The 17,250-nt window shown below is 37.2% G+C and overlaps 1 protein-coding gene across 1 annotated transcript; it reads right to left on the reverse strand.

Annotated features, from left to right (window-relative positions):
* Positions 1-5,825: 5,825 nt before the first annotated feature.
* LOC111904692 (putative leucine-rich repeat receptor-like protein kinase At2g19210) lies at positions 5,826-10,565 on the reverse strand. The gene is made up of 13 exons (XM_042901674.1): positions 10,418-10,565; positions 9,798-10,344; positions 9,211-9,689; positions 8,967-9,105; positions 8,811-8,882; positions 8,639-8,710; positions 8,475-8,555; positions 8,220-8,389; positions 7,929-8,134; positions 7,687-7,813; positions 7,510-7,572; positions 7,226-7,415; positions 5,826-6,487 (listed from the first exon to the last, which is right to left on the reverse strand). Exons 1-13 carry the CDS (start codon positions 10,563-10,565, stop codon positions 6,085-6,087), a joined length of 2,697 nt encoding a protein of 898 aa, XP_042757608.1. The 3' UTR covers positions 5,826-6,084.
* Positions 10,566-17,250: the final 6,685 nt, after the last annotated feature.

Below are 17,250 nucleotides of genomic sequence, written 5' to 3' on the forward strand. Positions count from 1 at the left end.
GAGTCCACGTGTAGACTCGCCGAGTCGCCCAAGTGCACTCGACGAGTCAGGTCAAAGTTTGACTGTTGAATTTGTTGACTTTTACGGATTGGTCAACAATGGGGTCTTTCAGTCAAGAGAGGGGTGAAATGGCCTTTTACCCATCTGAGGATGCTAAGAGAGGGTTAGGTCTAGTCTCGAGAGTTATATTTATGAGCGTATCTTACTTTATGTGGTTAGGCGGAGGCTAGACTATACTGCTACCGAGTCAGAGATTTATCGACACATTTGAGGTGAGTCTTCTCATTATACAATACCTAGTTTGGTAACCATGAGCAGACCGGAGGGTCTTATATGTTATGTGTTGTTTGTGTATATGTGTTTGTGATGTATGTATGCTATGTCATATAGACCGGACCGGAGGGTCCAATGATATAGACCGGGCCGGAGGGTCCAACGAGACAGACCGGGTCGGAGGGCCCAACGATACGGAACTGCGGGGTTCCGCTAAGAAACATAGACCGGAGGGTCATATTGTAGCCTTGAGTGGCGTATGTGTTGTATGTGGTATTTTAGGGAACTCACTAAGCATTTATGCTCACCGTGTTGTGTGAAATGTGTTTCAAGTACCAGCAAGGATCGCGGCAAGGCGCCAGCTTGATTGTACACATTGTTGGAGTATTTTGATGAGATTCTGGGGAGATGTTTTTGGATATTATATTTTGATATGGATGTTTATGATTTAAGATACATTTTGATTTTATTATGAATTGCAAAATTTGAAAAAAAAATGTTTTGAAAAATACAGTGTTACAAAATGCTTGTATATGAGAAGGGTTTGCGGCCAACATGTGACCAAAACATGGGTTTATCGCCAAGGTAGATTCCATGGTCGTAAACTCTTGATGTTTATGATATTGATGATGTTTCAGTACTATGATCTAGTGTTTAACATGTCTAACTAGATGATAGATGGAATACTCACACTTTTGAGTGCCTTTGAGGAGTTTTCGGCCACCAAGAACAAGTATATGTTCTTGGTGAAAGATGATGATTATGGAGATCTAGCCAAAAAGATGATTTTTATGGATGGAATCAAAGGATGATACATGATTAAGAAGAATAACAACTCAAAGATGGAAGAAACACTTACATTTTTGAAGATCTAGTATGAAAGGCTTGATGATACTTGAGAGAGAATGGATGTTCTTGACTTGAACGTGTAAGAATGAAAGAAAAGTGAAGGAAATGAGACTTAAGGGACGAGTTTACGGCCAACCTTGAGTTTACAGCCGTAAATTCATGTGTTATGGCCGTGAACTCCTTTCGTTGGTGTTTAAGGCATGAATGCTGTACAGTGACTCTAGCAGGTACTTCCTAACACTCATTCTTTGAATGTACTACGCTTAGAACACTCAAATAGACTCCAAACAGTGCTAAAAGATAGCAGGAACAAGTCTAACTTAAGGTTGATTGTACTGAATTTACAAGGAAAAAAAATTCGGGTTGTCACATATATGGCTAACAGATAGAAAGAATTGCATAGATAAGAAGATGCATAGAAATAGAGTTGCATATGTTGCATTCCAGGTCGGATATGTCCCAATTGCGCAAAGGACGCAACATATGGCTGATAGATAGAAAGAAAGAAAATAATTTCCTACAGACCTACTTTATCAGAACCCCCCACTCGCCCTATCAATATTGGAATTAAGGACATGAGTCCATACATCGAGGAAATGTTAAGCCACAATTCTCGATACATATGATTTTTAGTGTATCCTGCAGGTTCCCATGTTTATCTCATTGCTCAATCTACCTAAGCTTCGTATTGTCAGTCTAAATAGAACTATCTAAGTCCATATTGTCAAGTCCTTTCATTGTCAATCTATGTCTAGTTCTTTTAAATCCTTTGTGCCTACCAACACATTGAACACAGAGTCTAGACAATTTGGCTTCAGTGCATTACACGAATTTCGTATTGCCCTTTAGCACTAGACTTCATATCACTTCCTAAACAATACCTACTAACAAAAAACTATAAGAAAATAAAAGATTATCTTTAAAATAAATCATTGTAAGAAAAACTCAGGATTATCTAGAAGAAAACTCAAACCGTAAGTCATCAATTGAATTTGCATCCAGAAGGTCTAAGAAAAGCACACATATTTCAATCTCAAAATAGATCTGAAAATTCTTCACATCGTTAAGTACAAACCCTATGTGTGATCCTTTCCTTTCTTCCTTTCCCACAGAGGACACATACTCTCAAACAAAGTTCTGAATGTTGTACGGTTGAGAAATGTCCACTATCATGTGCCTGGAACAGCCACTACCAACAAACCGAAGTCTAATGATATGCCTCCATAGTTGCTCCAGCACAGAGCAGGATCAGTTGGTTTTAGGAACCAAGTCCATTTTGAAACTAGGTCGACCATTCTCATCTACGCAATGTACTCTCTCCCATGACATATCTTGCTTATCACAAACAGAAGATGAAGAAATATTAGATTCATTAAAAGATTTGGGAGAGTGAACCTTTAGTACCCATCTGTAGTTGGGTTTAATCCATTTCTTGTTTGATCGGATGGTTGGCTCAGTACTTGCTTTTGAACTTGAAGTTGGCCATCTAGATGGTTTTGACCTAACCGGACTTGGCTTCATTGGAGCATCTCTTGAGCTTGGATTCTTGGCCGACTTTCCTTTCTTGTCCTTAGGAGATGAATTGTTAGCCTTTTTCGCATTCCAGTCTCCATTTCGCGATTATGACCTCGAAGGGTTTCCTTTGAAAAATCTCCCTCTTTGCGCATTCTGTCATCCTTGTGTGTAGTAGGGAACGTATGCGCGATTTGGACAATTTCTAGCAATATGTCCAGGTGTTCCACAATGAAAACATATTTATTTCTTCACGTAGGAGTTGTTTCTTTCTGCCCTTGGTGGCATGCCCTTGCCTTGTCTCTAATTGTTCCCGCAAGCACACTTGCAACAGGCACTCTGTTTAGCTTGAATTGGTGGTCTGTATTTACCAACAACAGATTAATTAGAAGCAACAAATTTAGAGTTCAAGGAGACATCGGTTTGACAATCATCAGAATTTGCATAACTAGAATCAGTTATGTTCTCCTTGTTCTCATCCTCTACTACTTTAACTACACATGAAGTAGAAGCATTAGAAACGTTCACCTGAATAACCTTAGTAGGACCAAATGGTTCAGTCTTAACTGAAGTTGAGACAGGGGTTGGGTTATATTGTGAAGACATTTCATCCTCATTGGTCTTAAGGGGTGGGTTATAGTTGTCATTAAGGGGAGGTGGAACATTATTATACCCTAGACCCTTATTTTGATTATCTTTAAATTTATTTGTTTTTCGATCATAGATGCAAGTACCTCACATGACACATCGAATTTCTTAAACGTGAACTCAACATCATTATATTTAGCTTTCAATGCATCAAGTTCGACCGTTATGCTAGTAAGTTGTATCTTAACATAATCATAATTTTCACATTTATTGTTATATTCTTCTTTAAGTTTTCTAAAATCCTTAGTTTTGGCCTCTAGTTGTGTTTTTAAAGATTTTTGGGTATTCCTAAGTGTATATCCTTCATATTTAAGGTCCTTATTTTCCTTTTTTAGCGAATCATTTTGTTCACGAAGAAATTTAATTGTAGCTTCACAAGATTAAGAACATGAAACTTCATTGACCAGGATGTTTGAGGAACTTATTGTTTATCAAAAATGCCCTTTGACTATAAACCGAGAAAGTCAACCTTAAAAGTCAAGTTCAAAAAGTCAAACTTAAAAGTCAAATTCGAAAAATCAAACTTCAAAGTCAAACCAAAATGCTAAACTTGAAAATTTGAAAGTTAGACGAAAAAGTCAAAGGTCAAACTTGAAACTTAAAGTCAATTTTTGAGATCAAAAGTCAATTTAGAAAGTCAAAGCTTTGGGTTGAAAATGAAACTTTAAAATCTGAAAAATTGATTTTTGGGCCAAAATTGTAAAAATCCAAAAATTGGAACGAAACAACGAGGCAATTTGAACAAAATCGGGAATGCATTAAACATCTTGCTTGCTAGATCAATTGTTAAGGTTTGCCCGTGTGGGTTGTGTGTGGGAGAGACTTTGGTCTGAATCTTGCAACCCCCCGAATTTTTGATTTATTCGCTGCTGGCCGCGAATGCAAAGGCTGGATCCGAAGTGTTGGGCCGATAATCCGTGGACCGCAAACGAGTTGAGCCAAGAACTCTTCGGAAGCCAAAACCGCCGAGGAACCCAAATCTGAGATTTCGGCCGCCGTCGAGAGGACGAAGGTCTGACCAAAAACGTGAAACCTAGCCGTAAACGAGTTTACAGCCGAAAATGAGTGTACAACCGAAAACAGGTTTATAGCTCAAGGGTTTACAGCCGAAAACGAGTTTACAACCCAATGGTTTGCAACTGAAAATGCCTAGTTTTTGCCAAAAACACGATTTTTCACCTTTGTAGCTCCAAAACTCGATCAAAATGTCGTTTTTATGAAAAACACGAAGAATAAACCCCAAATATTTTGTCAAAAACTATTCTAAAACATAAAATCCTTAAAGAAAAAAGTACAAAAACGATCCAAATCTTGCCAAAGAGATTGATACAATCCAAGCTCTGATACCAACTGTAAGTCCCAAATTTTGTGTGATGTATCAGTCAGATCCACTTGATGGTGAAGAATCTCAATCAAGTGGATGATGCAAGATCAAATAGAGAAGAAGAGAAGAACAAGATAAATCTATGATGTATTGATGATAAGATTGATGCTCCAACACAAAATTCACACACACACACACACACTCTCTTCTTTTCATTAACTTTCTTTCTTTACAATATGATTATTAATGAATGCCCCTCTCAAGGCCTATACCCACTCCTCACCCCTATATATATATATATATATATATATATATATATATATATATATATATATATATATATATATATATATATATATATATATATATATATATATATATATATATATATATATATATATATATATATATATATATATATATATATATATATATATGGACCGCAAACCCAAGGCTCAAACACAACGGTTTTCGTTGCAAACTACAATTAAACCCAAAACTGTTTTTGCCGAAGACTAAAAACAATAAATGCTTAGAAAAGCAAAGTATAAAACAATTTTTAGACCTAATAGTTATCAAAGTTTTTAAGTGTTTAATAATATATGTTTCTTTGATTATATTGTTTAAAAAAAAAATACAATTTTATGTATCAACAAAACATAAATAATTATTTATTAGTAACGCAGAGAAATTAGTCTAGTTTAAGTTTTAATAAGCTTAGCCAAATACCCTATTATTTCATTTGCAATTGGGATGGTCGCTTATACACAGAGCCTCGAATAGCACCTTCTTCATCTTATTCCGAATGTTATGCATGAATCCATTGACTATTAATTGCTGCATCTTTTGGTTGTTGGTTCAATTTGTCAGCGACATTAACTGTTTCATTGACGCCCTCTTCATCTGTTCCCAACAACTGTTTGGTAATATTTGAATTTTCCAATAACTTGGAACACAGATGATTCTCTTCAAGCTCAACTTATTAGTTGATGTTACTTGTGATAAATTATTCATATTACAGTTACATATTCAAATTTTCCCTATGGAAAAAAGCTGTGGGCCTGTTTTTCTGGAACTTTGAAAAACCCTAATGATGGTCTACAGTCAGAAAATTGGGAAGTAGATCATTCAATTTCAAGGTTGGTATAAAATATCAGGATGTGTGTGTCTGATTACAAAATACAGTTAAATGCATAAATTATATTGTAAAGATCTTATATATAAATTCCTATGAGAAAAAATCCAAAAGGATCCTAGAAAGAGAACGTTGGTTTTATAAACCAACTACAAGAACACATATTTTCAAGGGTGCAAGCAATCACTTCACTACACTTATTACGCACAACGACTCAAGTGAAAACGAGCTAAGCTAGTGCAATCTTATCTCTCATTCTAGAAGCTGGCAACACCATTTAAAACACAATAAGAATCGATCAGAATAATATCACATAAAAATGTGATCTGAATGAATAAATTCACTATCTTGGATTCGGACCATATGAACTCTCCATATTAAGAGAATTGAGTGCAGTTAGTTCCTTTGGTTTCGTCTTCTGACGAGCTCTCTCTATCACCAAACAGTCACTCAACTCCATCACCACTTCGTTCATAGTTGGTCTTCTGCTGGGCGTGTGGGAAACACACGCCATTGCCAATTCCACTGCCTTCCATGCTGAATTGATGTCAAAATCACCCACTAACCTCGGATCAACAATGTTTTTCATGTCCCCTTCTGCGAGCTTTAGATTGACCCACCGACATATGTGGATGTTGTCGTTTTCATGTTTTGTTATTGCCGGCTCTCCTGTAATTATAACCAAAAGCACAATCCCAAAGCTATAAACGTCGCTTTTCTCAGTTAGCCTATTTGACGTGTAATACCTGAAAGACAAAATTCATATTGCATTTATACCAAATGATCCATTGTTAACAATGAAAAGAAATTGCAAGGCTTGTCGCATTATTCTTTTGTAATTGAAATTGTGATGGTAGACGAAAGGTTTATTAATATATATATTTAGATCATAACCGAGTTAGGAACAGAAACCTTTTATGTTTCAAAGTTTAGTCACAAGAGTTTTAGGAAGTTGACACTTTTGGTCCATTTTGAAAATTGTTAGCAACAAGAACCTTTGATGTTTCATAGTTTAGCCACAAAAGTTTTAAGAAGTTACACTATTGGTCCATTTTGAAAAACAAAAACATATTCGGCGAACTTTTTATGCTTTATAATTTCGCCACATGACACTTTTGGTCCCTTGTATTTTATATTTGCCACCTTGAGTTTTATTTTAAGATGTTGACACTTTTGGTCTGTTTTGAAAAAAAAAATCATCTTCCACAAACTTTTTATTTTTCATAATTTTGCCACAAAAGTTTTAAGATGTTGACACTTTTGGTCCCTTGTATTTTATGTTTGCCACCTTGAGATTTATTGTATTATGAACTTGACACTTTTCGTCTATTTGGAAGAAAAAAAAGTATTGGCGAAGCCGGGATCACCTACTAGTTTATATCTAATTCAAAGTTTTCTTTCTAAATAAAATCTTGATCCTCAAAAAACAATTCTTTCGCATTGCAATAAATACAAGTTTTAAATATAAGATTAGGAAAACTCACTCAGGATCGAGGTATCCAGGAGTCCCAGCAACTGCTGTTGAAATATGGGTACCACCTTCGGTTGGAAAAGCTTTAGACAACCCAAAGTCTGCTAGTTTAGCCTGAAAAGTTTCATTCAGTAAGATGTTGTTACACTTGACATCTCTGTGGACTATCGGTGGTTTGCACCCATGATGCAAGTACTCCAGCCCTAAAAAAAGAATCCCATATATATAAGATCTTGGTGATTATATATAAAAGAGAAAAATATAAGCAAGTAGAATTTAAATAATTTTGTTACGAACCATGTGCTGCATCACATCCTATTTGTAGTCTTTCTTCCCAATTCAAGATACTTGAACTCGTATCTGCTCAAGTAATTTGAAATATTAGTACTTAATTAATTAGTCTTGTTTGTAATATGTTCCTTAACTTTGAACATAGAGAAAAACATATGTCAATGATGATGAGTAGTTGACTACCGAATAAATGCCTTTCTAAGTTGCCATGAGCCATGTACTCGTAAATGATTCCCTTCTGGTTGCCTTCATTGCAGTACCCAACAAGCGAAATTAAGTTTTTATGATGAACACTCAGTAGAAGATAGGCCTGTGCGCATAAGAGATTTTTCAGCTTTCCATGCAATTTTAATTGAATACATTTTTTTTATGGTTCTTCCTTCTTATTATACGCATGTTTTCAAATGTTTTAGTTCGGAAGTTACCTCAGCCTGGAATTCTTTGTCCCCTTGGAGCGATGATTCTGAAAGCATCTTCACAGCAACTTCTGTATCATCGATAGATCCATGGTAAACAGTTCCAAATCCTCCTTTCCCAATAACAACGTTGAAGTTATCGGTGATGCTTTGTACCTCTGAGTATGTGTATTGTTGTTTTCTTATTTGCATCCCAGTGCCTATTTTCCTTTTGTCTGCATGCAATTTTTCAAGCATGTGTGAGTTGTAACTAAAGTTTTTCTTACAACGTTATTAATGAAAGAGTATTGAATTTCATACCGCTTGTTTTTTGCTTTCTAATAATCCATATCGCCATGACTGCAGTAAATATCACCAAGAGTGATGCAGCAGATGCTATTATTGGAACAATGATGTTGTTATCCTTTGTGTTTTTACAACGATTCATGCCACAAGAACTTAAACTATCATCGTTGCTCTCTCCATCAAAACTAATTTCGGGGCATAAGTGTTAGACTCTAAAGCAGTGAATAGTAACATAATGATAGTCATAATAATCAGAAATCAGTAGCCAACCTCAATGACAATAATCCCTTGTTTGACTTTTCTATGAGCTGTGCTGGAACTGGTCCAATGAAATTGTTTCCTTTTAAATTTCTATAACGAATAATAAATAAGATTAGTTTTATCTCATAAAACTAGACTACTACTGATGATAGCTTAAGGGGAAGATAACTTACAGGACCTTGAGGAAGTTCATTCCAGAGAGAAAATTAGGCACAGCTCCTGTTAAGTTATTGTTTGACAAATCCCTGAAATTGGAATGGAGAGAATAACACATACAGTTGTAGGAGTTAACTTTTGTTTATGTTTTCATTTTGTATATCTTTCTAATTAGTAGTGTTGACTTACAAGGTCTCTATCATTGTGAGATTAGCAAATCCTGGATCAATTCCTCCATTCAGTCCGCTGCTAGACAAGTTCCTGATTTCAAATAAAACCGTGAATAAATTTTTGCAAGTAAAATGTAAATTATATAACGAAGGGATCTTGGAAATGTATTCATACAAGAATTTTATCCTATAGGACTTGGTGTCATTGTAGCTGCATCCGAGGCCTTCCCAAACAAACTCCTGTGGAGCACATGGATCTCCTTGCCAGTGTCTTGTTATTATGTAAGTCGACTTAATGCTCCACATCGCAGCAGCTAATTAATTATTTCCATTATACAGACAAAAGAAACGAGATAAGTGATGCTAACTATTAATTTAAGCCTACTCTGTTCTAAATCAAAAGACAAATTTACACTTACCATCTCGATCATCTGTTTGCCTTTGTGGGAGCTGCTTCAATACGTAAACCTCAAGAGCATTGATGATGGGAGGAAGTGTTGAGTTTTTTGTTTTGTTTATAGTAAGTGTATACGTGGGTGCTACTATCTCAGGTTCAGTGCTGTAGATAGTGGTTGTTGTGTGATTTTTAGGAGAGAAATTTCCATACCAGAGGCTCCCATTTAGGTAAATATTGAATTGTCTGGTCTGGTTCTTTTTCAGTATTTCAATTTCAGCAAAGTGTGTGTAGATAAGAAACTTATCTGTGACATTATCAGGAGTCCACCCTATCTTAAATGACTCCATTGGGTATCTTGGTGTGATGGCAGTAGTCATGACATCAGATGGTGGATCAATGGTTGTGAAAAGAAACGCAGAAACTTTGTCAAATGTGTATAAGTACGTACTATTAGCCCAACTAATTGGACTCCATAGTCGATCATACTTGTCATCTTTATACCTATGTCAAGAATCAAGAAAACCGAAGTTATAAGTACTTATGTTTTCCTAAATATTCAATGAAACCTAAGTGTAAAGTTAGTTGTAAGAAAACATTTAGAAGCCTGACCTTACTGTTCCAAATGAAGTTCCAAAATTTACACGTGCAAAAAGGTACATTGATCCAAGACTAGTTTCTTCATACATGTTGTTTGCCAGAGGTCTTAATTCTATGGCTGATATGAAAGGAGTTCCACGACCTGTATTTACAAGACAAACATGTATGTAATCTGATGAAGGGACATGTATGATCTCCATGTTTACTGGTTTAGATGAGGAGTTAAATTTCATTGTATCCCAGTAATCAGGTCCAAGATAAACATCAAATTCTGGAAGCATGCCATTGAAGTCATAATTCCCATACATAAACCTTGCTCGAATCAGATACCTATTACCCTTTCCATGGGTTGGTTTTAGGGTGTAGCAGTTTCTGGTGTTTTGTGGAAAACTTGTGAGGGTGGTAAGCTGTGTATCAAGGGTGAAGGAGTTGTATATGGGCAATATGTTATGGATCTCGCCACTATCGATGAAGTCAGCATCTGATACATAGTTGATGTCTGTTTGATTATCTGTGTATGTTGAGCCTTTGACAATTCCACAGTCTATGCTTATGAAGCCTGCAATTGGAGGAGGAAGAGAGGTTATTCGTCAATAGATTCGATAGTATTTACTGAATGTTTGATTTAGTACCTGATTGATCTTGATCATCCTGCGCATGAACTGATCCTGATGTAAAAACTAAACTAAGTAGAACCAATGGAAAGAAGCCTTGGAAGATCTTCATTTCTTTCATAAGTTCATATTCTGAAGTATCTAGACGTGTGATCATCTTATACATGCTTAGAAAAATGCATCTATTTAGTTGTTATTATTATTATTATTATTATTATTATTATTATTATTATTATTATTATTATTATTATTATTATTATTATTTAGCACTTATATGTTGTCAAAGCATTTCTTTATTGTTCTACTCGAGTGACAATTGTTGATGACTTATGTTGTTTTTGCGTTTAGAAGAGCAATCATGTAACATACAGTTATTAAGATATGGCTTGTTTAGGCGTAACACCAATGAACGAAGAGTTACATGCATGCACAATTTAGTTTCTTCTATGCTTGAATGTACACTTCATTAAGTTATTTAATTTGGTACGCTTAAAGTCATATATACCCTATAATTAGAGGCTGAGCAGTTTCTTTGTTGACACCCTCATTCACCCTGTAGCATGCCAGCATGATTCTTGGTTTAAAGATTGTAATCAAACCTGATACAATCATATAATATGGGGTTGACTATAGATTAACACACATAATTCTTGATGGTACGTGCTGGAATGTAATATAATTAATAAAATTATCCTTCATTGTTTAGGAGTACTAAGTATCTTTAATTTAGTAATCAAATCATATACCTTGGCGTTGACTAGTAGGTTAATATATGAAATTCTTGATGATGCTCGACTGGATCATAATTAATCAACATTATCTATCAATGTTTTAAGAATATTATTAAAAATATTCACAAAAATGACCGTATGTTATTGTTATATTATTGGAATTACCATACTTTTAAAGGAAATATCCAATAAAGTCTTAATATTTTACTATAATTTAAGAAAAGTTCTAAACTAAAAAAATATTATCGAAAAAACAAGGAATACTAGTTAAAACGGTGACAGACCCTTTTCACCCGATAACAAGGCTTGCAACTGTATGATGTGGCTTATTTTGCTTACCTAGAAGCTGAGTCAACACAAGTATCTCACTCATCCTATTTAAGAACCATATACCGATTTGCTACATACGTCCTTCAAAACCCTAAGTTGCTAATCACCAAAATCACAAAGCTGGAAGATGGCATCCTCTTCCTCTGTCTCCAACAACAGTGCTAATCGGTCAGCTAGGAACAGTCAAAGAAGAAGGTACAATTGTAATGATCCAGTTGGTAAGTGGATTTTGTAGAAACCAGAAAAATCTGGAAGGAGATTAAATGGTTGCAATAATTTCACGGTGAGTAACTTAATACTTTTGAAATTAAACCTATTGGAAGTTACAATGTGCATAATTTTGTGCAATACAAGATAAAGAGAAGGATTGCAAATTCTTTGAGTGGATAAATCCTCCATTACCAAACAAGTTGTACAAGGACCCGATGTTCGAATTTTACAACCAAGGAAATCAAGCCATTGATGAAGATTTTAAAGAATTTATGGAAGAAGAAGATGCGGCAGAAGTAGTACAAGAGATTTCTATAGAACATGAAGGTGGAACTCTTGCTAGGAGTTGGATTTGGTGTTTGGTTGTTTCATTGTAATTGTTTTGGTTTTGGTTATGTAATGTTAGGTTGATCAAGTACGGTTATATCTTTTGCAATGTATGGTATGAAATGTTGGATGTTTATTTTATAATGTAACGGTATGAAATCTATGAAATGTATGGTTGTTTTTGTAAGTTGTTTACAACCATCAATCTATGTGTTGAGATTCTAAACCAAAAAATGACCAAATATTCCAAAGCAGACATGCAAATCAATTAACCAAAACAGAAATTACGTTGACTATAAGAAACCAACATAGTTTGTACAAATAATATCACATAGTGTTTAACTTTCCAAAAAATAAACAAAACGGGCAATTAGTTAACCAAACAGTTATAAACAAAAGCATACACAATGACTATTTCGTAACAAAAAAGGGCTATCAAAATCATGTCCCTAATCCAAAAGAAATGCATTTTGTGAACTCATCCAAAAAAAAAAGAGGGGGGGGGGATTAGTTACACAATGGCTTTTTCATAGTATTAGTTTGATTATCTCACATAGTATTAGTTTGGTTATCTTCTCTGATGTCCTCCTCACCCTCATGATTTATTAGGTGTCATTAATACCCTCCTCTTTGTCTTCACTTTGGTCATGTTGACATTAATTATCCTTAATACCTTCTTCCTCATCTTCACTTTCATCATGTTGAGACTAAGTATCATCAATACACTATTCTTGAACATTGGTTTCCTAAAAAAAACAATTAAGTTAAACAAAATGAGTTAATTGAAATTGCAAACACCTAAAGAAGTAAACACTTACCATTGGGATTGGTTTGATAAATCCAAAGTCATTGATTTGAGATTCATTATGTCCAAGAGTACCCACTATATCAACATTATTATACTTTGCCCGTAAATCTTTAATTGATTTTATAATGCTATCCATATTTGATATATATCAATGTCATCCCCTTCATTTTCCATATCATTTTTAGGTATGTCATTTTTTGGTTCATGTTTAGTCTCAAACTCAGGTTTAGTCTCAAACTTAGGTTTAGTTTCAAACTAAAATTATGGGCCCTTTAAACTTTGCCCCATCTTACTTTTACCATCAGTTAGCCTCTAGAACCACATTTATTGCCTCTACTACTTGTTGGCCCATTTCTTCTTCCCTACCACATCTTCTCCAATGAGTAAGATCATAATCCAACTAAGGCCTTCCCATTTTCTTTGTAACACTTATAAAATTCAAGCCAATTTAAAACTTTTTCAAAACATTTAAAACCAGTAGTTATTACAATTTTTTTCCAAAATAGTCTAATATCAGAGTTTTCCCAGAGACATATTTAAAACATGAGGAGCTGTACGATCACGCCTTTTCTTTGCCGCGATCCCCTGATGCACCTAAAACAACAAACTGAAACTGTAAGCCCCGAAAGCTTGGTGAGTTCCCCCAAAATACCAACCTCATAGAACCATAATCATATTATAACAACAAATACAGCACGACATGCATAATGAGCCTTCAGCCTGACTGGACTGCCTTGCAGGGCCTACAACCTATCTGGACCACTCCCGAGCCTTCGGTATGACTGGCCCGCCACGCAGGGCCAACAGCCTATCCGGACCGCTCACCGGGTATGTTGGCCTACAACACAAAGCAGATTCGGCCTCAACCCAACCCCCAATCAAACAAACATGTGCACATAAATTTTCGTATGCTAGCTCATATCATGAAATAGTCAAACTGATCTAACAGATCACTAATCATAGCAACATCCCAATAACCGGGATACAAACCTAACCGGTCACAAACATAACATCATCCTATAACCAGGTCACTATAAATAAGCATATCACCATCCTAACTACAAAGATGTAATCAATAAACATATTATGCCATAACCAGATACAATCCATAAAGGGTCGGCCTTGGTGCCTTAGACCCTATTGATATAGTGAGGATAACTCACCTCGCAAGTAGTGCTAAAATACTGTAAATCTCTCACTGCTGCCTCACCGGGGATCCCAAACTATTACATAATAATTACTAAGTTAATACCCAAAATAACCTTCTTGACTAAAAGTCCACACCATTCATTACGTCTATTCCTTTTATTGGGCCAAGTCCCAATTACCCAGTCCTCGACTTGATAGTCTATATATAAAGCCCATTGTAACAACCCATTTTTCACATCCAAAAATTTCATTTTTTTATAAATTACTTTAATTAAAATGTTCGTAGGAAAACATTATCAAATCATAACATTTCATAAAACTGTGTATAATGTCTGAAAATCCAAATCCTAAAATAGTGATAATATCAGAGTACAATCCCAAGGAAAACTCATAATGCAGAATCTGAGGTGTGTGTATGAGGTGCAGCTACCGCGCCATCTCCTTCCCCTTTGCTGAAGAGGTACCTGAAACAAAACTAAAAACTGTAAACACAAAGCTTAGTGAGTTCCCCCATGGTACCACATACCATACAATATACTGTCAGACAATTATGGGGCACCTAACTTACCCAGGTCAAACCATTCTGGGGTGTTTGACGTACCTAGGTCAAGCCATTCTAGGGTGCTTGACGTACCCGTCGGTCTATTTCACCCGACTACCGGGGACTATTTCACCCCTACTACTACCACATAAACATATAGCATAACATAATGTACTGTCAGACAATTTTGGGGTGTCTGAGTTACCCAGGTCAAACCATTCTGGGGTGTTTGACGTACCCAAGTCAAGCCATTCTAGGGTGCTTGACGTACCCGTCGGTCTATTTCACCCGACTACCGGGGACTATTTCACCCTACTATTACTACCACATAAACACATATTGAAAGCACATAAACATAACAGGTAGCAGCAAACTTAGATGAATATCACAAAGACAACCATCTAACGTACAACTCTTACTAGTGGGCCGACATTGTGGCCGTAAACCCACCACTACTGGAAGGTAACTCACCTCAGAAGGTTGACTGCTGAAAAACTGCTCAGCAACTGACTGACTGCTGCTCCGGTAACCCTCCGGCTATAATCCCACAAAACACTCAGTTAGAATCTGATATCTACTCTTAGGGAAAAATGACTATTTTACCCCTAACCAAGTCCAAGTCAAAGTCAACTTCCAGTTGACCCGACTTGTCGAGTTGGGCCGCCAACTTGTCGAGTCCCTAACTCTTTACCCGTCCTTATCCACGACTCTACACTTCGAGTTCAGCAACGACTCGATGAGTTCTCCCTTCTTTATGAACATCGAATGAATCTTCATTTAACTTGTCGAGTCGTATGAACAACTCGTCGAGTTAACCTTCATCTGATAAAAAAGTCATGTCCTCGACTCGCCGAGTTGCATGAACAACTCGTCGACTTCATCTTTAATTGTAAGGAGATTGCCTTGCACTCGTCGAGTCCGTTCTTGCACTCGTCGAGTCCCATGAACTCTAGATCTAAGGCTAATTCCAATACGTTGGGTTTCTCCCTTGGACCCTCTAAAAACCCTTCTAGAACTCAAATGGTTTCCTTCAAACCTTAACAGAAAAGGGAAGTTTTTTGCCTCGGACTCGCTGAGTCCCAAGAACGACTCGTCGAGTCGGGCATGTCGAAGTCTCATTTCTCGATTTCCAGCGTACAACTCTTGACCAAAAGGTAGATCTAAGCTCCTTCAATCGTTCTAGAACATAAAGTTACAAATTTACGTGCATGCATGGGACTTTGATCTCAAAAGGTCATAAAATAAGCTCTTATGATGCATGGTACCTTGGATGAGTGCAAAAGCAACCCCTAACTACCTTGTGACTCCCTTAATGGCTTGATTCTGAAGTCTCAACCCCCAACCATGCTTGCAGTCATGGTTGGTCACCAAAAATGGTTTATAAAAACCCTAAATCTCCTCAAAAAGGGATCTAATAAATGAAAGAGCAAGGTTACAGCTTTATACCTCCAATGAACTGTGGAAGATGCACAAACTCGGGTTCCCTTGGTCTTCACTTGTTTCCTCAAGCCTTTCCCTTCCTCCTTATGGTCACAACTAGCAAGATCCACCAAAAATGCCTTAGTCTTTTCCAAAATGGCTAGGGCTTGCTTAAGGGGAGTTCTGGAAGCATTGGGGACGAAAGGGAGGCTGAACAAGTGGTTTAAATAGGATGCAAACCTCATCTAGGGTTTTGTCTGGACAGCGTCTACTCGCTGAGTCCGGACACGGACTCGTCGAGTAGGTCATTAAACTTCTGTGTCCAATATGCTCCGACTCGACGAGTTGGACCTCAACTCTCCGAGTCCAACGCCAAAATGCAAGATACTAGAATAAAATACATAGCAGAAACCAGGTGCTACAAATCTCCCCTGCTTATTTTATACTTCTTCCTCGAAGTCTGCTGTTCGATCCTGGAAGAGTTATGGAAAATGCTCCATCATCTCGTCTACCGGATCCCACGTCCATTCCGAGCCCTTCCAATCCTGCCATTGCACCTTCACCAGCTCGACCTTCTTGTTCCTCAGATCTTTCGACTTCCGGTCGAGGATCGCCACAGGCCGCTCAATGTAGTTCAGGTTTGTCATCAACCTGAATATCCTCTAGGGGAACCACTGTCGAGTGGTCCACCAGGCATATCCGTAGCTGGGAGACGTGGAAGGTGCTATGAATCTGACTAAGTTCGGCTGGCAGGTCCAGCCGATACGGCACCTTGCCCACCCGAGATATGACCTTGGAAGGTCCAATATACATGGGGCCTAACTTGCCCCGCTTCCTGAATCAGATGACGCCTTTCCAAGGAGACACCTTTAGGAGAACCATATTCCCAATCTGGAACTCTAGGTCTGAACGACGCTTGTCGGTATAGCTTTTCTGCCGACTCTGTGTTGTCTGAAGTCTGCTCCTGACCAGCTGAATCCTTTATGTCGTCTTGAGCACTACGTCGGTGCTCCCCATGACCCTCTAGCCAACCTCACCCCAACATATCGGGGTCTTGCACTTCCTCCCGTATAACATCTCAAAGGGTAGACGATCAATACTCGCGTGGCAGTTGTTGTTATAAGAGAACTCAGCCAACGGAAGGTAAGCATCCCAACTACCGCCAAAATCTAACACACACGCCTGCAGCATATCTTCCAGAGTTTGGATGGTCCGCTCACTCTGGCCATCCGTCTGCGGGTGAAAGGAGGTGCTGAAATGCAGACGAGTACCCAACTCGTCGTGGAATTTCTTCCAAAACCTGGAAGTGAACCGAACATCCCTGTCAGAAATCACG

The sequence above is a fragment of the Lactuca sativa genome, chromosome 4, assembly GCF_002870075.4.
Source record: "Lactuca sativa cultivar Salinas chromosome 4, Lsat_Salinas_v11, whole genome shotgun sequence".
Classification (NCBI taxonomy): domain Eukaryota; kingdom Viridiplantae; phylum Streptophyta; class Magnoliopsida; order Asterales; family Asteraceae; genus Lactuca; species Lactuca sativa.

Excerpts from the sequence above, each read along its gene's own strand:
- LOC111904692 (XM_042901674.1), bottom strand. The coding sequence starts at position 10,565 with ATGTATAAGATGATCACACGTCTAGATACTTCAGAATATGAACTTATG. Across the intron at positions 8,556-8,638 it reads ATGAACTTCCTCAAGGTCCT|AAATTTAAAAGGAAACAATT; the intron begins GTAAGTTATCTT and ends TATTCGTTATAG. Across the intron at positions 8,390-8,474 it reads AAGGGATTATTGTCATTGAG|TTTTGATGGAGAGAGCAACG; the intron begins GTTGGCTACTGA and ends CCCCGAAATTAG.